At 39.9% G+C, this 22,825-nt stretch overlaps 1 protein-coding gene across 2 annotated transcripts; it reads right to left on the bottom strand.

Annotated features, from left to right (window-relative positions):
- Nucleotides 1–377: 377 nt before the first annotated feature.
- PROS1 (protein S) lies at nucleotides 378–22,365 on the bottom strand. Of its 2 annotated transcripts, none has more exons than XM_015628591.1 (15): nucleotides 22,224–22,365; nucleotides 18,525–18,682; nucleotides 18,078–18,102; nucleotides 17,659–17,745; nucleotides 16,408–16,530; nucleotides 16,160–16,282; nucleotides 14,249–14,374; nucleotides 12,108–12,229; nucleotides 10,310–10,428; nucleotides 8,603–8,792; nucleotides 7,796–7,963; nucleotides 6,604–6,772; nucleotides 6,012–6,160; nucleotides 4,877–5,090; nucleotides 378–2,738 (listed from the first exon to the last, which is right to left on the bottom strand). In XM_015628591.1, exons 1-15 carry the CDS (start codon nucleotides 22,291–22,293, stop codon nucleotides 2,593–2,595), a joined length of 1,989 nt encoding a protein of 662 aa, XP_015484077.1. In that variant the 5' UTR covers nucleotides 22,294–22,365; the 3' UTR covers nucleotides 378–2,592. The 2 variants fall into 2 exon arrangements, with proteins under 2 accessions (XP_015484077.1, XP_015484081.1); XM_015628595.3 differs by lacking the exon at nucleotides 22,224–22,365 and adding an exon at nucleotides 21,867–22,148.
- Nucleotides 22,366–22,825: the final 460 nt, after the last annotated feature.

Genomic DNA, 22,825 nt, shown 5'->3' with positions numbered 1-22,825 from the left:
GTAGCACAAGTGCACAGGAGCTGAAAATGCAGAGCAGGTCCAGCTGTTCTGTATAAATCCTGAATGGCCCTTGCTGAAATGATTATGCCTCAAAATACAATGAAATAAATCTGATGAAGGACAAAAAACAGGAACTGGTCCCTTGCCCTGATCTTCTTTATTTCCACATGTAGTTTTAAGCAAAGTCTGTTTTCCTCAGGTACTATTAGGCAATTAATAAACTTAAATATCTAGAGAGTATGGATGCCTATTTGGATAGCCTATTAATTGGAGCCTGTTCTTTTCTCTGATGCTGGAGATGATCACAATCTCCCGAGTAAAGCATTAGACCACTAGAACAAGCACAGCAAAAATGAACAAAAATATGCAAATACAACTTAAAATGAAAAGAAACTTGCAAATACTGCTTTATTTAATTCTTACAATAGGGAGGCACTTTTACATTAAAAAAGAAGTGCAGATGTTTCATTATTAACTACAAAACCCTAAAGTATTATTCCATGAAAACAAAGAGAAATAGTGTCTGTGTGACAAAGTGATTGGTTTTTTCCTTTCATTTCATTTCTATACAATTTATTACATTTAAACAAACAAAACCCAAAAAAATCCCTAAAAACCAACAGCAAAAAACCTTTTCCTCTGTTCCTGCAGGCCAGAGGCATTTAGAACACTGATGACACTTTGCTTTGTGCTCCTCATCTCTGACTTTCTGTGCTTGCTGTAGGAGGCAGAGTCTGACCCAGGGGCTTTCCAGGATTAATGGGTGCCACAGAGATACTGTAAATAAAGTGATCATGTTTTTATTCGATGTCAAAAGTCTCAGTTCAGCTCTGCCTTGCAAGCAAAACCTGCTTGTTTCAGTCAAGTTATTCTACAACCAAGACCTGCACGCAGAGAGTGTGTTGGAATGGTGGAAGAACAGGGAATGATGACTGCAGGAAAGGATTTCTCCTCCATGGAGTCAGAATTCCAAGCTTGTTTTCCATGCCATCCTACAAAAGTGACCTACTATTAACGACACTGAGCTCCTGGGTGTCAGCTTCTGCTGGGCAGACTGGGAGGTTGTACTGGGTCAAAGCTGGGAGCAAATCCTGTATTCCACTACCCAAGTGGGAAGTGGAGTTATCAGTAAGCTCAGCCAAAGCAACAGTAACACTGAACGATGGGCTCAGATTCTGCAACAGTGCTGTACTAACCCTTGCATTTAACACTGGAAGAAACCTCACTGATGCCACTGAGGATATCCCTGGAGAAAGGCAGTCCTCCAAATGAATATTGTCACAATCCATCCTTCTGGACGCACATCTCCGCTTCAGCGTCTCAAGTGAAGACAGCAGAGCTGGGGTCAGGAATGCTGGCAGATAAATGTCTCTCTGCTTGATGGATGAGAGGATATATTTATACCTCACAGCAATTCTCTTGCTATTTATTTGGTTTGGGGTTAACAAAACCACCAGGTGAGCTGCAAAGGGAGGCTTCTGGTGGGGTGAAAATGAGCTTGGAAGTGGAAAGCACACTCAAAGGATGTTAAAGAAATATCGGAAATGCTCAAAATCAGCACACCTGAGGAAAGCAATACTTTTCTAATTACCTGTTGGTTTATTAAAGTTGGCTGAGCAGAATATGGCTTTACATTCTGATTTTACTGGCAAAATTCAGGCTTTCAGTGGCAGCTGGACTCACAAATAAATCTGTTCTGGAGCTCTCTGAAGGCAAGGTTACCCAAAATAAAGGGAATATGATGGATCATCAGACTGTGCTTATGTCGAGCAGTGCTAGATTTGATGGAAGAAGTATTTGCTGCAATTCTTTGGTTTTACTCAGCAAATTCCTGTTTGATGTCCTGTTCAGCAGAGCTACTTCCTTCCTCTGTTTTTCAAAATTGCCTGGGGTGTACTTAACTCACTTTGAAAGTAAATGACCTGACCTGATCCAGAACTCTTTTCAAATTCTAAAGCTGGGTTCTAAAGACAGACAAATTAAAGCTGGTCCAGTGTAACCAAAACTTTTCAAAAACTGAGCTATTTAAAGGAACACTTCCACTTTGAAGTTGCTTTACCAACATAGAAACAACCTGTAAACATATTCAGAGAGAGATTCCAGGGTATTATTTCTTTAACCAAAAGCATATATTACAAAACCTGTAGAGATTCTTCTTTGCATGTTATGACTGAAAAAGTTTAGTAAGTCTGGTTTCATTTAGGTTCTAATACATTAAAATTGTTTGCAACTTGTAACTTTGTGCTGATATATGAAATATAAGAAATAAAATTATTTCTAAACAGAAATTCCTAAACTTTCTCTTCAAGCTAAATATGTCAAGGACATAGCATGAACATGGAAGATAAATCTAGCTTTAAGATTTCCCACTGATATATAAAAGAATGTCTTACAAAATTGTCATCTTGATTGTCTCTTTCCAGCTGAACAGAGAGCGTTTTTCCCTCCATTCTATATTAAAAGGGAGAAAACCGTGCTGCTGCTTATTTCCCTGGCACATCTTGCATGAAATAATGCAAGCTCCATTATGGCAAGAGACTAATTACACCAATTACATTTGAAAGGGAAAAAGTTAAATTAAGATCTGAGCAGTTACTGCATGATCAGTGGGCAGGAGTGAGATCTGATGTCGTTGTGTTTGGAAATGGCTTCATCCAGATCCAGCTGTCTGCTGTTGACCTTCACCTCCATGCAGCCATTATAAAAAGCAGTCACTGGTGTAGCACCCAGAGGAACATCTGCACAGAAAAACATTCAGTTTATTAGGCCAAGGAATGCAAATTCCTGTGGATTTTTCAGATCAGTCAAAACATGGGGAATACTCCACTCCCCATCCATTATTTAGTCATGGGAGAAAAGGAGCAATTTGGCAGGAAACACTTCAGTTCTTCTCCCTTTTCTTTAAATTCAAGATCAAGTCAGCAAAGCTGAGAAAGGCCAGTAAAATGTTAAATATGCATTAGAAGGCTGTTCCCATCCAGAAGCCAAACTCCAGGAATGTTTTCCATAGTAGCTTTTCCTGTGTTATCAGCAGTGAACCAAGAGCTTGTTTCCTGGAGGCCACTGTTCCTGTCCTGAGCTACAAACAGATGTTTCTGGGCGTAGAGGTCACATAAAGAACTGTCCTGCTTTTGCCAGGAAGCTACTCTAGATTCAAATCTGCACTTGGGGCACCCCTGGGAACTTCAGACATTTTACTGCTTCCTCATTGCTTCCAAGTGAATTCTCTGTGAGAGACTCACTTTATCTGCTGCTCATTTAGGTATTGTTTGGCTTAGGGCAGCATCAGATCATGGATATTCTTCCAGGAAACAATATGTTAAGCACAAAATCAAGCACGCATTGCTCTCAAGTCTTAGGGTACCACTGGCTTCTTACAAGGTAGACCTAATGGATGCAAGCACCTTCAGCAATTAGAATGAGGGTGATTAAGAGCTGATCTCAAAAGCACTCTCTTTCCTCAGGTGTTAATCACCCTATCCCTCCTTAGGAGACAGACATGGTTATCTTAGGAACAAGAGACACTGTTTTATTGTGATTTTATTTTGCTGTAAGCTGCACAAAAAGTCCTGCAGAATCCTTCCCTTCTGCTTTTTTCCCCCAGCAAGGAAAACATTACTATCAGAGAACCATGGAAATTTCATGTAACCTGCACTGGTTGTGCTGAAGTAACAGGAATACTCCCACCACTGTCACAAGTTTGTAGAAAGGGTTATCAAAAATGGGGACTTATTATCTTCATTAAATGCATGGGGGTTTTTAATACAGAGACTTGTTTTTGGGGGGGTTCATTTGTTTGTTTTATTGTGTTAATTTGCATGTTTAAGATACTATGTAGAACTTAAAACAAAGATGACAGAAAACTGAGATTAAGGAGCAGCAAGTAGGTAATACTTGCTTCTTTTGGGATGCCTGAATAATGCCAAGCCCTTCATTCTTAAGGTGTCTTATTTCTCTGTGGCTGGCAAAGTACTGAAAAAGAATCATTTAAACATCACAAAGATGAAGAGGCCAAAGAAATTACTGGAATCTTAGTTACTGTGGCTCTGTTAAACTGCTGACTCACCTGCACTAAGTAAATACTGACCCATTTTTTGTCAATTCAAGACATGTCAGTCAAATTTGTAGCATTTTCTTAGGAATTTTGATTCATTCTCCATAAAGTAATAGAGAATGTAAAATAGTTCTACTAGTAGCAACTTTGTAACTATGGCACCTTTCCTCTAGCATTTTTCAAGTTTTAATTCCGGTTTTGACTATTTCTCACCTGTGGCAGTGCATTTTTCCTCTTGATTTAGCCTTAAGTCAAACTATACAGAAGTATGTGCACACTCCTGGACAAAATAAACCTTGTGATAAGGATAATGTTAACATTATGTCTCAGTAATGTTAACTTGAAGCTTGCTTTGAACAAAATATTTTCTGCTTCAACACATTCTCTGTCTCATAAAGATTGCAGGTCATCTCTTGTCCAGAGTTTAATTGTTGAAACCGTATTCCTGACTTCCCCTTCTGCACTTCTGATGCTTGGGTTGTTGACAAATGCCTGCTTTTCTTGCATTTTTGATGCAGTTCCTCAATTGTGCCAGATGGTGGCATTTCAGAAACGTGCAATGCTCACCCAACTCGAAAATCAAGACATTTTCCAAATGCAAACCTCTAGAGAGCGAGCCATGTCTTAATGTCCAAATAATGCTACTGTTGAAAAGCTGGCTGCCTCCAAAGCTGAAATGACTGGAGGAAACAAGAGCCACTTGAGAGAAAAAAAAAAAAAATCTATTTTTTTTTTAATTGTGGGCTTTTCCTAGCATGGGGAAGGCTGAATACAATCAGGCTTGTAGAAATAATCAAATTAATAAAAAGAAACAGGCCTCACCTGGCAGGCCACCCAGATAGGTGACAACATTTGCCATCATTGCTTGATGCAGAGTTGAGAGCTGCTCAGAATTGCTTCTGTCTGTGTGTGAATCAACAGCTAGTTCAAGTTCCTGTTTGGTCACTAGAAGTCCAACCTGCACTTTTCTGGGGGTACATAACTTCTTTGATTCCAGCTGTGCAACAGTGATGTTCCCAATGGTCACAGTGATTTTCTAGGTGGAAGAATGGTAGATCACCAAAGATGTCACATGTAACTTTAATAAATCATTATACTTGGTCCTGGTGCACTTTGTATTTTCAAGTAGAAGAAAATATTAAATACTGGCACCTTCAGCTGAAAAGCTGAAGTGTAACCATCACTTCTGATAATAAATGCTGTTCTTAAATTTATAAGTGAGAATGTTTTACAGGGAACAACTCTGGCTACAGTTCTGAGGTGAAATCCTGTTTCACCTACAGTTTTAAAGGTAGCCAAGTGTTCACTACAGGTTCTTATTTTGGGAAAAGGCCTGCATTAGCCATGGTGCATAATTATACACATATATACATATATGTATACATATTATATACATAATATATATATTATATACATATCTATATACATATACATATATATACACATATATTATATACATATATATATAATATACATAATAGCTTGGGATGGTTGATGTAAAGGGATGTAAAACTTAAGGACAATAAAATCTGTTTATAATTTGGAAGCATATGAATAAATTATGAATAATATATTAATATATGATGATAGATGAATGACATATTACAAATAATAAATATTTAATAATTGATGTAATTATAAACATGTTTATAACATGATGCCATTACTGTATACAGTGCTGTCATAGCTCCCTTTCTGCTCTGTGCATTTGGAAGGAAAGGTTAAAGAAAACCTGATGTAATGGATCTGAGCTCAGGTTACATAATGTAATCTCCCTGGCAGGAGTGATTAGTGCTTAGTTACTGCTGCAGCAAATCATTAATAGAAATATTTTCTGTATGTTATTATATGATGTAGTTTTCAAAATATTGAGGCTACCAGCTGCACTGCAAGTGTGAGTAGCTTTGTTTTAGTTTGGTTTTTCACCTGGCAGCCACTAGGAGAATTGTAAGATCACCTGTGAGTCAGAGGAGTTAGAGTCCACTATGGACAATGCAAGAGGCACTGTTTCATTAGAAACCAAGGCAAACATAACACCAGTGTCTGTGGATGGGCGAATAGTCAGAGTCACATTTATTAGCCAGTCTTCAGCACTGTCAACATTATCTGTTTTAAAGAGAATAATTAAAATTAGTAAATCCACCTGCTGATGAAAAATTAATATGGGGTTAAAAATTAGTATTTAATCTCCTCCCTACTGTGGAAAAATTAGTGATAATTTTTGAACTTATAGAAAGAACAATAATTCCAAAGAAACCCAAGCAAATAAAACAAAAATTCCCCAGCAAACTTTCAATCCTGGATCTCCAATAGTGCCCAATCTCTACAAATAAACTTGTGAATGTAAAGCACTCCAGAAACTGAACAGATGACACTACTGGGACCTGAATTCTCATTCAAGCAAATTCCTAACAGAAGTTAAGGGAACCACTGGTGGATGCAGAAGTGTATATCTTAGTTTGTGTGCCTTTTTTTATTTTCTTTCTTTTAAAATGTCATCAGTTCCATCACCAGTCAAACAAAAAACACAGGGATAGAAAAATACTTACTATAGTTTATCTGGAATGCTGCCATTCCAGTGCCAGGGTAGAAGGATCCTCTCCCCACTGCTACTAAGCAGTGTTTGCTTTGTTTTTCTTGAATAACTTCATTTACTCCTGAATGTCCCTGGTTCATCAGGTTCCAGGCCCGGATACAACCATCCAGACGAGGGTTAATCTACAGCAGAATGACAGCATTGAGGGTTTGAGTCCAAAGCTGGCTTTAAAATATTAATAATGAGGCATTATTTTACATATCAGCTTATCTCTGTGTAGCCAATACCAGTCTTAGTAATGCTATAGTTTGCAGCAGTGATGCTGGGAGGAAATAAAGGGCAGGAATTTGGTATCTCAGCCTTCAAAAGGTATTTCTGGTTCAACATTTCCCACTTTGCTGCCAGGGATCTGGACAAGAAGAGATTTCTTCCACTTTTAAAGCTCGTGTTGTGACCTAGACAAAAGGGCAGGCAATTTTCTGTAGCTGAAAGAAAATGATCTCTAGAAACATTCCCTGTTCAAAGATTTATACCAGAGTGCAAAGAAATTTCTGGAATTGTTTTCTATTGGATAAAGGGATGCTATTGTGTTGTTCCATAATTTTTTTCTCTGATTTGCTTTTGAGCAAAAATTGATTTTTTAAAATTCATTAAAAAAAAAATAAATCTAAGCTCTCTGTTGAGGTCACCAATTAGTTTGAAGGCTCCTGGACTGTAAAGAAGACAGTTGGAACAACTTGACTGTACCCATTCTTGAGGCTGGGAGACTGAAAGAATCAGAGACCTTGTCCAGCCTGGGCTGTTGTAAAATCTTGTGAAAATGAAAGCTCACTGTGCTGCCTACACAGTGAATGCTGCACTTACTTAGAGCTTAGCAAAAGCCAGGACTAGGACATGAATCACCCTGAAATGCACCCTCAGCAGCAGCAGTGGTGGTGATTTAGGGAATCTTAAAGCTATATTAGGAAACAGGCTATAGAATCCTCAAAGATTAGACCAGAAGTGCTGTGTTTTTGCAAGTGAAGCCTTACTGAAAGCAGACTGAAAAGCTTCACACATGTTTATTTTCAAAACAGTGGTTTAATAACCACATTTTCATTTCCTAAATAGGTTCCATGCCAAGCTTGCTTCTTCTGTGACTCCCAGGAGTACAAAACTGAATAGAGTACCATCAGTCAATATTAGTCTTATTATTATTTAATTACCTGTTTAACAAGAGCACCGCCCACTCTGCGAGGTAATCCTGCAATGTACACCTTGGTTTCCAAGAAACCCTGGGACTGTTTAAACAGAGTTCCTGGGCTGTTAATACTCATCACAGCCTCTTTAGCTATTTTTACACTGATGCTGTGTTCTAATTCTTCGACTGATATCTGGAATAAAATACAAATAATTATATATACACACACACACAAATGTAGAATATACTAAATACTAATTACATAAGCCCTATGAAGCCTGATTAATGTTTATTTAAATATCTACCTTATAAAAGAGTTTTAGTGCAGTCACTATTTAAATTATATTTAAGTATATAATTATTCACAGGGAAGTAGCAACCAAAATCTAACTGACATTAAAAATTTGGGGTGTTCTACAAATTGTGTGAGAAAGGCTTTTCATTTCACCTCAGGTATGAAGGCTTGAAAAGCAAGATGAATTTTTCATCTAGCAGATGTAAAATTTGCTCTAAACACGAAGTATCCAATAAATGTGCACTTGACCATGCAATCAGAGTTTTGAATATTCTGCCACTGTCCTTTCCATGTTTAAAATTAATAATTGCTATGTTGATAGCTAGAGGTAAATATAATTTCCTTGATTCTTAAAAGGTAGCAGAATTTCCTAATGCAAGGCATTCCTATGCATTTCTTGGTTGGTTTTTTAAATCTGGAGCTTGAGTGCATCATTTTAAGTGTTTCAGCAGTTGCTCAGTTTCTCTCTACTTTATTTATCAACAACTTCCCACAGTGAGTAAAAGGAAGGGAAGAAGAGAAGAAAATCCAACTCACTATATGCCACAGTCCATCATTAATGGCTTTGCCTCCACTGGTGACTTTTGTTCCAAACTCATTCTTGAATTGAATCTCAATCTTTCCATCCCGAAGAGCAAGCAAGATCCATGCTGAGTTGTCCAGGGATTCTGCATACAGGATAACCCCCTCTGCGTCGTACGTCCGGAAATCAAACTCTGCTGTAAATCTGAGTTGTGAAGAAGGAATCTTAATAAGAAGACAGGAAAGGTGAAATACTGTATAGCACAGGATAACTCATTAGTAGGGTTAGAGAAAGGTTCACAGGTAGTAACATTTTTTGTCTCTGTTTCTGAGCAGTTGTGATTTTTGCACATAGTCAAAAGTCAAAGTCAAAAGGAATATAAGCCTTATTCACTCAAATCCAGTGGGAAGTTTTCAGGTTAACACCCTGACCTGGGATTTGAAAGAACCTTGGTGCAGTTCCCAAATTCCCTCTGAGCTTTACTTGTGAAGAATATCCCACTCCCTTCTGAGTAAGAAGAGAGATGTAATATTCTTATTGTATTTTGTAGGGATGCAAGGAAGACAAAATAAAAGATCTGTGATGTGCTTCAGTACAACCAAGGGTTAACCAAGCGTTGTCCTGAGAGAATTATAACCTAGAAATTCACTCTGCCCTTTATATGCCATTTCTCATTTGAGGATTTGTTGGCTGGATCTAGGTTGAATGTGTGTATGTAACAAAATTAGGATTTACTATGCAGTGGAAGAAAGGAGAGTAGAAGCAGAGTAAACAAATAGTCTTTGGGACTAGACAAAACAGGTTAAGGGTGAAAGGAGAAAGCAAAGCATTTGGAAATTGGAAAGCTGGGGTTTGGCAAGGCAGGTGTCACTCAGAACTGGGGTCGCTGTCCCTCGCAGTGCTGCTCTGTGTCCCCTAGATGGGGCTGTCCCTCGCCAGACGCACCGAAACCCGCTCTGTATTTACACGGACTTCAAACATTTATCATCTCAGGAAGCTCTTCCAGGACAGCATTAGCACCCGGTCAGCTTGGAACAGCGGCAGAGGACAGAGTTCTCAGTATTTATGTCCATCTGTACGGTTCTGAGGCTCTGGGGATCACCAGCTCGACAGCTGCTGCTGCTGTTACCTTCCAATTGTTTGGTCACTAAGTCAGGGATTGCTGCAATTTCGGCTGCGGCAGCAAAGAAGTCCAAGAGCAATAAAGGGGGTCAGTGCCACGAGCAATCGCTCTGACAGCTGTAAAGAAATCATCCAGCTGGTGCCCTAGACAAGGCACCGTGCTCTGTGGATGTCCTTGGAACACTCTGTGTGTGAAAGGAAGTCCAGGAAGGGGCAGGGGGGGTATGGCCTGATTTTGCTGCTCAGCAGGGTGGGCAGAGCATGTCCCAGCTTCTACCCAAAGCAGGGGTGAAGCAGCAGCAACATCCAAACTAAAGCCATTCCCATGTATAACTGGAAGCTACACTGCAACTATTTTCATATAACTTCTGAATTTTATGTAATAATTCTTAATGCCTTTCCATCCATCCATCCATCCATCCATCCATCCATCCATCCATCCATCCATCTATCCATCCTTCCTATAAAAGTATCTTATCCAAGGGGGAGATGGTGATATAATTTAGGTATGCAATGCTTTCCTCCTAAACCCTCAGAAAATTAATGGAAACAAATGTCTGTCATTCCAATGCATCCTTTAATCGATAGCAAATGCTTACCTTGTGACATTTGGCAGTTTGAACTTTAAGTAGAGAACGGGAATTCCTATAAATTGCTCTGCCAGGTAAAGCAGTTGATAATTCTTTTCAAGATTCAGTGGGATACACTCAGTAACAGACTGAAAATGGTAGAGAAAAAAGGCTGTTAATGCATTGTGATAGCTTATGAAGCAACTCCTGTTGTTGCCTGCTACCCTTTTTTATTTTTAAAGTAACGGCTTACCTCTGGTTTTTTATTTTTTTTTTAAACTTGCATACCTATGTACAAATGAAATGGTGGTTTTGCTTTTACTTGAAACATCCATTATTTATACTGCTGGAGGATAATCCAGGTTGACACACAGTTCTGGTGGATTGAAACTAATATTTAAATATTTAGTTTTTAAACTAAGAATTCCAATCTTCCATGAAGCATTTTTCATTTACCAGGAATATATGACACCCACCTTCTAGAGAACTACCCAGCTTCATTATTAAAGTTCTGCAGCTTTAAACCTAAACCTGCTCAGGTGTTAGAAGGGAACAGACCAGAGCTGTATCTTGGGAAGACTGCGTTAAAGAGGAATTGAAGAATCACAGTGCTTATGGACAAATAGGAATCTTAAAGTCTCTTTGATCAAATTTGAATCCCTCAAAACATTCTGTGACTGTCTTCTACACTCTGACTTTGCTATTCCTGATGCAGCAGTTCCATTAAATGTACAGGTGCTCTTCTTGAATTTTATGGCTACTTCATTTTATGGCTGGTGTCACTAGTCTTTAGATTGAACATATTTTCAGATGACTGAACTTTTTTTTTTTTTTTTTTCCCAATTAAAAAGCATGAACTAACTTCTAGATAGAGAATTAATCGCTTTTGAACAACAGTACTGAAAATAAGAGCATCTTCCAACCTCATTACATCTCACCATTTCAAGGATGAGCAAAATGAAATAGAATGACTGCCAAGTGTTGTTCATTAAATATCAGTAAGTGCAAACAAGACCTAATACACGGATTCTGGAACTCGTGTCAGATCTTGTTCCTGGACTTTAAGCCAAATTTTCTTATACTCTGTTAGAAGTGTTTTATTGTTGTTAGAAGTGCTTTATTGTTGGCAGTTATCTGAGCTCACTTCATATAACATCTCAGACTGCCTGAACTTTTCAAAGTATACAGAGAACCACTTACAAAAAAATCCTTGGACTTCAATCCTTGAACACTGATTCCCTGGAGTTTCAAACTTTCTGCTCCTAAGAAGTGTAAATTTTCAAACTGATCAAGAGCAGCCAATTTTGGCTGCAAGATGTTCTCCAAATGGCAAGTATTACTGAGTGCTTTTCCTTAAGCTATGGCAGATGAGAACTGTGGAAAACAATCCAGGGTGGTTTTTTTTTTTTTTTTTAAATCAAACCAAGTAATTCTGAAATAGTGAGTGAAAACTTTTGCACAGCCTAAGGAAAACTTGGGAACATATGGACAAAAGGAACATTCTGTCTCTGAGTAGGCTGAACAGGAATTATTTGTTTGGTAGGAGAAAGCTGAGACTTATTTTGGAAGCAGCAGGGAATAAAGATGCCTGGCTAAAGCAAGCTGCTTTTGACAAGACTCCTGTAAGTGAGCATGCATGAACTGAGTGGCATCCAAATCCCTGCTGCTTTGTGAGCCAAACCATAGATCAGAATCCCTGACATATTCTCAGGAATTTTTAATCAGTTCTCAAATAGCTTCCTATTTGCTTTAATCTAAGCAATCCTCTCATCAAGAAATACCCAACTTTGTGATTTTCCACATAGAAGTGTACATAGTACAGTTTTACCTCGCAATTCTTCATGTCCTTAGAGAGCTTGAACCCTTTTTTGCCATCACAATAGCAGCTGTAACTTCCTGGTGAGTTCACACAGAGCTGAGCACAAATATTTTCAGCACATTCATCAATATCTAGGGGAAATTGAAGCAGACAGAAAGATTTTTTTTCATGGCACGGACAGAAAACTAACACGAATTAATGGAATAACAGACCAGAGAGGTTCTCTGGAATAACATGAATCCAAAAGGTGATTCAGTAATCTGATAACAGGCCTGGACTGCAGAGCTGGAGACAATTTGGTCTGATTTCTGAGGCATAAGCTGGCTGAATAGTGTGAGACCTCATAAATTGCTACCACAGATGGCATAAATCCTATTGAGACAGATCTCTTCCTCTCCTTGTAAAACATGATGAGAGCTCAGATTATTAAAAGTATATATGGCAAATATGTGAAGAAAAGATGTGCTTTATTAATATAAATCCCAAATAATCTCAGGGCAGAATATCTTTTAAAATAACATACAACAATCTCATAATGCCTAAGTTTCAGACAGCATCTACTTGTGGAGAATAGTCTGATTTGAGCTGATTTAAGTGATATCAACTAAAAGAATTTCATTTTATATTTATTAGGTTGTGCAAAATAAGTAATTTAGAAATGAAAATCTGTTTAAATGGCTAATGTAAGTCTTACATTTCTAATATAGAAACAAAATCTCTCCTTGACAAGAAACTCCAATGAGGATGATTTGGGCTTCAGATAAAGAAATTGCAACATTTATTATGAAACAAATATCCCTTCTAGTGGGAAGAAAAAATTTATTTTGTACCAATGCAATGCATTTAAATCTGGGGGGGTTTAAAGACTAAAGTACTTTTCTTTTTTGCTGCTGTTGCTTGGAGGAAGAGAGGTAATGAAAAAAAAACAAACCCTGTTCTGTTCTTCAGTCTAATAGTATCTGTCATCATAGAGAAAGCTGTGCATAAATGTATGTAAATTCAATTTTCCTAATAAGCATAATTGAGTTTAGCCACCTACAAGCAACACAACAATGAAAAGCTCATGTCATTTAGTATTTCTGTAAGGCTATGTTCCTGTCAGGCTGCACAATCCTGTCCTTAGACAGGATTTGGTGACTCATTTAATGTGGTTACAACAAGGTCTAAAAGCTTAGCACCATAATCCTCCTGCTAGGGAGGTAAGACTTTCCCTGTTGGAACGTCGTCATCTTGCAACCTCCTGAACCCATGTTCCAGCAGAAATACAACACTTACGTGGGCTGCATCAAATTGAATTTATCTGAAGGAAACCCTAAGAGTAAGAATTAATTACTGTGAAGTTTTTCTCACTTTGGTGCATTCAGGAACAGAAAATTTTCAGTAGTGTTTTAATCCCACTGGACAAAGAGCTGACACCTGGATATGCAATCACAACCACTGTGCAGAGCTTTGCCACAAGAGACCTGCAGGAAAAGCCATGGAGCAAAAGACTCATGGCCACCAAGAAGCTGCTTCTGTGTCCTTTTTAGCAGTAATATAAGGCAGCTTTTTCACTCACTGACACGTTTTTCTTAAACTGACAGTGTAGATTTGTCTCCATTGTAAAATTCTAAGAGCTTTCACATCTGTTTAGATTGAAATTTAATTTCTGAAGTGCAGTAAACAGAAGCTTTAACAAGCAGAGAGAATTAAAAAAAATATTCTAAGACAAATATGAAAATACTTTCAACACTGGAGAAGTTATGGTCTTTGTATGAGTGGCTTCTTGCTACATCACTGCTAGCTACCAATACTTTTCAACTCTGCTATAATTGTTACAGAACTTTGGAAATTTTTAGTTCCAGATTTTAATTTCAGGAAAGATTCTTTTGGAGCAACTCCTTTTCTTCACAGTTCTTTCTCTGGATATTTAGGAATAGTTTTATTTGACATTTGAGGTCTTTATAAAAAACCTTTTGAAAAAACCTTTAGAGAACTCCCATGCTGTCACATAATAAAGCCTGACAACCTAAGAAACAGCTAATTTAATAAAGAATATGAAGATTTGTCAGTAGATGAGGAGCTCAGTTTGGTATAGCAGTGGATTAAAAAAAAAGGGGAAGGGGAAGATGAAGGATATGGAAAAGAGGGAGCTGGGGGCAAAGACCCACCTTCACAGTTTTTGGAAGTTGAATTATATGTGTAGCCTTCTGGACATTCACACTCATATCTCCCCTGGGTGTTTTTACAGGTGGCTGTCCCACAGATGTTTGGATGTAGCACACATTCATTTATATCTAGAAACAAACAAGTCATTAAAAAACAACTCCCACTCTTGCACACCATTTTTCTTCCCAGCCTTATCCAACACTATGCAAACTGAGTGAGGCTGGCAAATTTTCTTGGTAGCTCTACCTCCTGTCACAGCAGACTAGAGCTACAGCCAGAAAGATTTCCAGAGGGCTGTAAAAGACACTTTTGCATGCCCCCAGTGAAAAAATTCTCTGCCTGCCTATCTTTCCCATCCCTTCATGCCCTCTGTGGGTAACAGGGAAAGGGATGTATGTCTAGGAAGGCATAGAGAGAAACAGACTGCAGATTTCCCATAAACTAAACCAGACTGCATGGTAAAATCCCATCTTAGAAAAAGACATCTCTTGTCCAGAAAGACAAGAGATAATCCAATCAGAGGTTCTTCCATGCTACAATCAATTCATGTCAGTTTTATTTTAATTGGCTATGCTGAGAGGTGTTCAAGTCTCTCACTCACTCTCTATCCCTCAAACCATTTTAGTGTCTATCTTCTGTCTTGTTTCCAATTTGTCAATGTCATTTTGCAAATGCAGAAGTGACCACGGGATTCAGGGTATCGTATCAATCTTATTAAGTGTGTTTGAGACAGAAAAGCATCAGATCCCTGGTAGTACTGCACTCCCACTTGTGAATGCAGGGATCATTCTGATTTTCTCTGTGGTTTTGTAGCAGTTGTGGAAACAGGAGATTCTGCCACTGGCTTGCTTGGAGTCCTGGAACTGTATTAAGTCAAAGCTGCCCTGAATTCAGACTACCCTTCTACAGTTAATAAGTGTATTCCAAACTTCTGGTTGTTTAACTTTGTAGTTGCATGTAATAAAATACTTAAATGCAGTTTATCCAATGATTAAACTAACATTCAAAGCACTAAGGTATATTAATTTATTTTTGATTAGTTTTTTACCAGATTTTCCTGTGTCTTTCCAAGAATTACAGAGGTTCTAACCAATTTATCTGCTTGCCCTTTTTCATAAACCCTCAGTCTTCTGTCATTATGACATGTCTTTAGAGGTTTTTAATTCACAAAAATATTTAGACTAAAGAAAGTGGTAGAAGATGGCCATCAAGTTTAACCTCTAAAATTATCTGACATTATCCAAAACTGTTGTCATAATTTGGTAATAAAATATGACATTAAAATGAAATTAAGTTGTAATTTTTTCTAACGATGCAGTAAGAATTGCAAATTATGTCAATACAGTCTTTATTTGGAATGGAATGAAGCATGTAGGTCATGGCCAACGGTAGACACAAGCATGTACAGAAAAAATTATGCTGGGTGAATACAAGAAAAATCTTTCCATTATGAGATTTTTTTGATTCATTAATAGTTTCTTCTCCAATGAACTTCAAACTGCAGAAAGAGCAGCATGGCTAATTAGGAGTGATTTAGCCTAAGTGTTTACCAGAGAGAACTTCCATGGTAACAATATCAGCTATTCATATCACTTTAGATTCTTGTTTCAGCAAGCTTCAAGGATATGTGAAACTGGTGAGAGACCAAAATGAGCTTTATGGAGCTCCAGTAATGAAGAAGAATCTCATCTATAGCTGTTCCCTCTTTCTTTCCTTGCTTCTTAATCTGGTTCATTATTCAGCTGCCCAAATGCCCGCAGTGTGTCAGGAATGAGCAGCCAAATTAAACCAGGACTGGATATTTCAGAGGCAATGCAAGAGTATTTATGGAACTATTGGATCAAACTCTTCCCTCTCTCTGGTCAGCAGGCACTATGGTGGCATGGAAAGATGTTCCTCTGGAGTCTCCCTACCTCCACAATCCCGCTTGTTGGAATGCATGAAGTAGCCATCTTCACACAGGCAGCGGAAGCTCCCAGGGAAATTGGAACAGCGCTGGCTGCAACCTCCATTGAAGTCTTCACATTCATTGATATCTGTAAAGAAAAGGGAATAAAACTCTCTGCTGTGAGGAAAGCATCAATTGACCAGCTGCCAATACTATTCAACAGTAAAAATGTAATTGTGCTTCTGAGAACCAACATGAAATTGAAGACTGCACCTTCCTCACAGTTCTCTCCTCTCCATCCTGCTTTACAGACACAGGTATACTTGGCTTGTCCATCTATGCAATCCTTATATCCATCTTTATGGCACGGCAGGGGGCTGCACTGGTTTGAAATTTCTGTGGGATGGAAAACATAAAATCCTTGTTATTTGGGGTTATTTCTCCTTAATCACTTTAGTAATTTTTCTTCTCTTCCTATAGGTACCAGTTATGAAATAGGAAAGGTCTTGATGAATAATATGAAGCACTCCCACAACAATCTTGCTACTCATTCTGTCAGCAAGAATTTTTAAGTGAGTGAGAACATATAAAGCTACTGGTACTTTTCCTTTGTCAGGCAGAAAACAACTAGAAAAAAAATTACTTGCTAAGCTAATCCCTGCAAAATGTGACCAGACTTGATACTATTATATTAAAACCTGTATTTCAGTTTTTAAAGAACAGTGCTCTGCCCCCATCATACTAGCACAAATTTCACTAGAAAGGTCAAAGTTTCAAGAATTCAAGATTAGAGAGTTGAGTTTCTCTGTTCAATAGTGGTCTGACAGAGAAACTGGTAATTTATTGCATTATTACAAACTGAGCTGGAAAACATCTTCAGCCATGACCATTGCAGTGTAATTATTAAGAATTTTTTTGCCTTCCATTGCTTTCAATGATAAAAACAGTGTCAGATAGTAAAGGATAAGTATTTTTATTCAAATTAATTGGAAGTTTCTTTACATTTGAGAAACATCCCAAGTTTCATGCTTTGCGATCTTTTGTTTGGAATCAATGACTGTGTTCCAAATAATAATTTGATTTGTTTGGTTTTGGTTTTGTTTTTGAAATTTTTAGCTGGTAATGCAACTATGGGCTAAAGAGTGGTAGAAATGACAGTTAACAAGAGAATCTCTTACTCCACCTGACAGAATATGACTTACTAGAGGCAAAGGCTTTGGCATAACTGTTAAAGAAGTGGTAGAGTACAGAGGACACACAGGGGAATATTGCTGGGTTGGTATAGGACACTTCTGTTTGCAGAGGAACCCTGTCTTCCAGGTTGCAGTCAATTGTGTTCCTTCTATGAAGTTAAAAGCAGTCACTTAAACTACTTTCTCTGGAAATGCTCTGTCTCACCTCACGTATTTTGGTCAGTTTCTGGTTTTGATTATTGAATTTGCCTGAGGTAAATGATTATTTGTCTCTTTTTGTGTCCCTGTGAACTGCTTTTTAGCCACTGTGTGTTCCAACATCAGGACTTACCCTTGACACAAGCCCTCAGGTCAGCTGGAGAGTCTGGAGTGACTGCAGCCACCCTGAACACCCCTGCTCGATGGGAGGCAAGGCAGCCTGCAAATGCAAAGCCACACAGTCAGCTCAGGGTCCAAACAGCTCATTTACACTGAAATTACACCACTTGCTGCATGGCATCTTCAAAGAGCCTGCTCTCACAGCTCCAATTGCAAAACTGGTCTGGGCATGTTAAGGACAGCTGATCACAGCCCAACCTTCAGAGTGCCTCTGTGAGGATCTCAGCACACAGGACATGCTCTGCATTATAATCAGCATGGAAATCATCCCAGTGCTAGGGGCAGAAAAACTAAACCAGTGACCAAATTACCCAAATGAGAGCATCACTGAATTATACACCACAGTTGTTTAGGGTTTGTTTTTGTACTTACTTAAATATTTGGGATAAAAATATTCCTGCAGAAAGAAAAGAAAAATCAAGGCTAAGAAAAATGTCAGGTAGATAAAATGACAGCAAAATACATCACTGAATATATTCTAAAGTATATTGGTATTTTAACTACAAAAGAAGACAAAAGTTACTTTGAGTCACAGAATATAGGCCTGGTTTTCTATATGACTATTGTTTGGGCTAAAGCAGAAGATCATTTAATATACACAGGACTCAGTGGAGAGATAAAAATACTGCACTGAATTGGACACTTGGAAAATTAAGCCAATGCAAATTAACTGAGTGTCAAAATTATTTTGAAAATTGTCTCTTTAAATGGAGAGATCTTGCCTAGTGTTATTACTGGGAGCTGTGAATTCCATGTGCTTCTGTCTTTCCCCCTGAAAAGAACTACAATCTATGTCATAGATACTCATAAAATACTTACAGTTTCAGGATTATTTTCAAAGATTTCCCTGGCTTCTTCCCTGTTGCATAATTCTTCAATGCATTCTCTTTCTAGATTTCCCTTCTTACTTTCTTCCATGAAAGAGTTTGCTCGGCGTTTCCTCAGCAGGAACTGAGAGGCATACTGCTGGGGTAAAACTTGAGAGAAACAAAGCAACTCCGTTATTATTTTTGCAACAGCTGAAAAGTGCTGTAAACACTGAGCAACTATGAGAATTTAACACAAAATTCTGAATTAAATGCTTAGTCAGGAGTTGATGTTCGCTATTGTTTCGAAAAATGCGAGCAAGAAATTATAGGATTCTCTATGTGGAAGCTGTTTCTGAGCAAAAAAATCCTAAAACTTTAATCTGTGCTATTAATCCCTAATAGCATCCATGCCTGAAGCCTAATTTACATGTCATACTCAGTACAAGATTTATGTTTTTAGATTATGGTTATTACAAAGTGAGATATGTAACCAACAAGTAGATAAAAAAAGCTGATTATATTACCAGTTTCAGTGATCTGAAAGTAAACATTCTGACCTTATTTAATTTATACGAGACCAAAATTATGTCTTACAAAGTCAGGCTACCTGTTATATGTAATTTTATTTTTCAGAACAGGCAAAGGTGAGAATGCTATCCTGGGAATATCAAGGCAGGCAATCTATAAATACATTCACATTTTACAAGGTAAAACAATCCTTGCCACCTTTTATGTCTCAGCACAAGTCATTATTTAATTTTCACGTATCTGTTTTTTGTCATTTTAGTGACTTTAAATAAGTGATGAACATTGAGAAATGACACTAAAAATGAAAGATGTCTGCTTCAATGTTCTTTGCAGAGCACACAACACTCCAGGAACAGCCTCTAAATTAGACTGCCTGGTTTAATTTTTGGATATAGCTTGTGACCAAAGAGAAAAACAGATGAGCACAGCTGGAAGAAGTCCAGCTGATTGGGTTAAAGTGTGCAGATGACAGATATTAACTGAGAGCACCACACTTTCACACCTGCCCTCCTTTCTGCAGCCTCTGCACAACTTAACCTTGCAGACTGCCCAGCTGTGTGAGGGCTGTGACACCTGCTGTGCACATCAGGTGTGGTGGCTGTACACATCCATCCCAGCCCCACAGAAAAGAGCCAGTCAAGCACAACCTCAGTCCAGGACTGCCTGTGACAACTCCTCAGACCCAGAGCACCCATGAGCCACACCAGCAGCCAAGTGCCACAGCAGAGCTCCCAGTTTCTCTGCACTAACAGGAAAGAAAAAAATTAAGGAAGCTGACTAGAAATAGGCCCGGAGCTTGAATGGAGCCAGATTTAACGCTTAACTAATACCACACCATCCTAAACACATTAAAGGTCTCCATCAAGTGACAGGGAACATTCTGAAGTGCTGTAACATTGGGTAATGACCTGAAGAAACCTTTGTGTTACAGCCTCCTGAGTGAATTTGACGTGGGCTGAGCTTGTAACTACAAACTAATCTATTTGCTTTCATTCTGGTAAAACTAATCATCCTGGTAAGGCAGTAAATAAGATTTCCTGAGCATAAGGTGGATGTACCACAGCTCACCTCCAAGGTTTTACAGCACATCTCTATCTCAGAGAGCAATGAGCAAGTTGCTTAGAAATGTAAGAAGTGTTAATTAATCAGACTAAATGCTTTATTTCTCACTAATAAGAAAGATGCAGAAAGACCATCTGTCCTGAGGCAAAAGCAGTGACAATAAAACAGGAAAACTGTGTATTATAGCTGCTGGGTTTATTTCCATGGGACATTTTTGCCCCCACAAAGATGTTGACATCAAAGCTGTAGTGCACAGGCTCCGTGGTGTAGAGATGAGGCTTAATTCGCAGCTGACTTTAAACCATCTTGTTTTGACCTTTATGACATTATGGTCATTTTCACACAGTTTTACAGTACATAAAAGAAATTTTCAGTTGTGTACAAACAGATGTAATAATTTCTACTTCATGTCCTCAATACAGTGGGGCAATGGGAACAAGCTGGTTTCCTATAACTTCTGACTTAAAACATGTAACTCAGAGCAAATTCTGTGTTTTTGTAGTGCAAATATTTCAATCCCCATGCACTGAATTAGCAGTGTAATTCTTCATCTGTGTTTTAATTACAAAGATTATGATAGGACATTTATTAAAAACAAAAATCCCAACTGTTGCTGCTGCCAGTCTGATTACAGGAAACTCCAGCCCATTTCTGACCCTGCCAAGCCAAGTTAACCCTTAATTCACTCGGGGTGCTTCATGTGGTGATCACTTGTGCAACTCCAGAGCCTAACAATTTCCAGAGGTGGTGTACAGCCACTGTGTAGTGAATACTTATCAAGCATCTAAAAAGAAAAAAAAAATTGTGGGAGAGGATGAGATTCAGTGGTTTCTTACAGCTGTTCTGTTGTGCAGATGCAACCAAAAACCTGCTTAAAGTGGGCCACTTAAACATAACTTAGAGCAGCTTACCTTACACCCCAGCCAAGGAAAGGAGTTGAATAAAACTGAATAAAAAGTGACACCACTGTAGGAAGTGTCATAATCTTGTTTGCCCAGCTCTGTAACACCAGTGACAAGAGTATTCTGAAAAGCTCATCAGTGACATTATGCAGCCAACAAAATAAAACTGGCCACTAATATTTACTTGCACCTTCTCCAAAATGTGTCCCTCATCTGATGTTTGACCAAATCCACCTGCGCTGAGGCTTGCAGAGGCAACTTTATGATTACTGAATGGCATGTGCTGTATTATTAAAGCTGTTTTCTCTTCTTCCCCCTCTCCTCCCCGCCATTCCAGAAATCTCTGGCATTGTTCAGAGCCAGGGATAGGAAACAGGACAATATGGACCAGGAAAATTCTGGATAAGCAGGACAGCTTATTTCCTGCTCTTAAGAAAAATGACAAGGTATGCAGTGGAGCAGATAAATATAACAGAAAACATGACAAAAACAGGAGAAAATATAATTATGAAATATTTATTAGACAATTTATTTTCAGGACCAATTAAAAAAATTATAAAATTAACTTTCATCTTTTGATACTACTCCCTAAGTCTGAAACCCCAGCACCTTACAGAATAGTAAACATTCGGTTTCTGTTCTGCCAGTTTAATCATTAGTAAAACAGGTCAGGAAAAGGCTTACTTTGAGCTGCAATTCTGTTTGTTTCAGCTCCACTGTCTTCTCTCACTATTAAGCTCGAAGACTTTTGTGTCAAACACAGAATAGTTATATATATGGGGGTTTTTGTTTTGTTTTTTTTTTTTAATCTGTATGTAAGAGCAAGTAGCTCTTACCTAGGCTAAGAGGTCTGGACTTACAGGAAGGGTCAGTGCCGCTTTCCAGGACTGCACAATAAAGCCACTCTTCTGAGCAGACCCTGATCTCCCGCGGGTTGTTCTAGCAAGGGAACCGAGCTCCCTGTGCAGACACCTTCCCTTGGGCGGCTGAGCGGCGCTGCGGCCGCACACATCTCCAGAGCCGCGCACAGCCCCGAGCCGCAGCTCGGCTGCCCCGCGGGATCCGCTGCCCAACCCCCGGCACCGAGGGGCTGCTCGCACGGAGCAGAGCCCGCGATGCCCCTGACGGCCGGGAAGGGCCGCCCGGCCCCGGCACCGCTCCGGGCCGCCCCTCGCCCCAAGCCACGGCCCCGCGTCCCCCCGCCTCGCCTCACTCACAGGTCGCCGCCTCGGCCAGGGCGATGGCCAGCGCCAGCAGCGGGAGGCACCGCGGGCCCCGCGGCCTCATCGCTACCGGGGGCGGCCGGACCGGGCGCCGGGACTGCGCGGCTGCTGCTCTGCGGGGCCGGGCGAGGCTGTGGGGGCGGGAGGGAGGGGCAGCGGCGCGGCGGGGGAGGCTGGGCCGTGTCCGGGCAGCGCTGCCCTGCGGGAGCGTCACCAGGGCGCCGCGGACAGCGCCGCGGGGGCGCGGGCGGGTCGTGCCTGGCCCGCCCCGCGGAGGCGGCGGCGGCCGCACGCAGCGGGCTCCGCGGGCGGCCCCGGCGGCAGAGGAGGGAGCACAGCGGGCAGGGCCCCGCGCCGGCGGGGGCTGAGAGGGGCAGGACGAGGCGGGCGGGCAGCGCCCACAGTCCCCCGTGGCTGCCGGGTCGCCCCCATGGCTGCGGTGTTTACCGCCGGACGGCGCCGGGGGGCCGAGGGCGCCGACCCTCGCCGCTGATTGGCTGATCCTCCGCGGCCGCCGGGCAAGCCGCCCCCTCCTATTGGTCGGCTGCAGCCCCGCCCCCGGCGATTCAGTGCGCGCCATTAAGTGTGTCCCTTGC

Source organism: Parus major, chromosome 1 (genome assembly GCF_001522545.3).
Source record: "Parus major isolate Abel chromosome 1, Parus_major1.1, whole genome shotgun sequence".
NCBI lineage: Eukaryota > Metazoa > Chordata > Aves > Passeriformes > Paridae > Parus > Parus major.
Note: the sequence above shows the minus strand (reverse complement) of the source record. Positions and strands in the feature narration are given on the sequence as shown.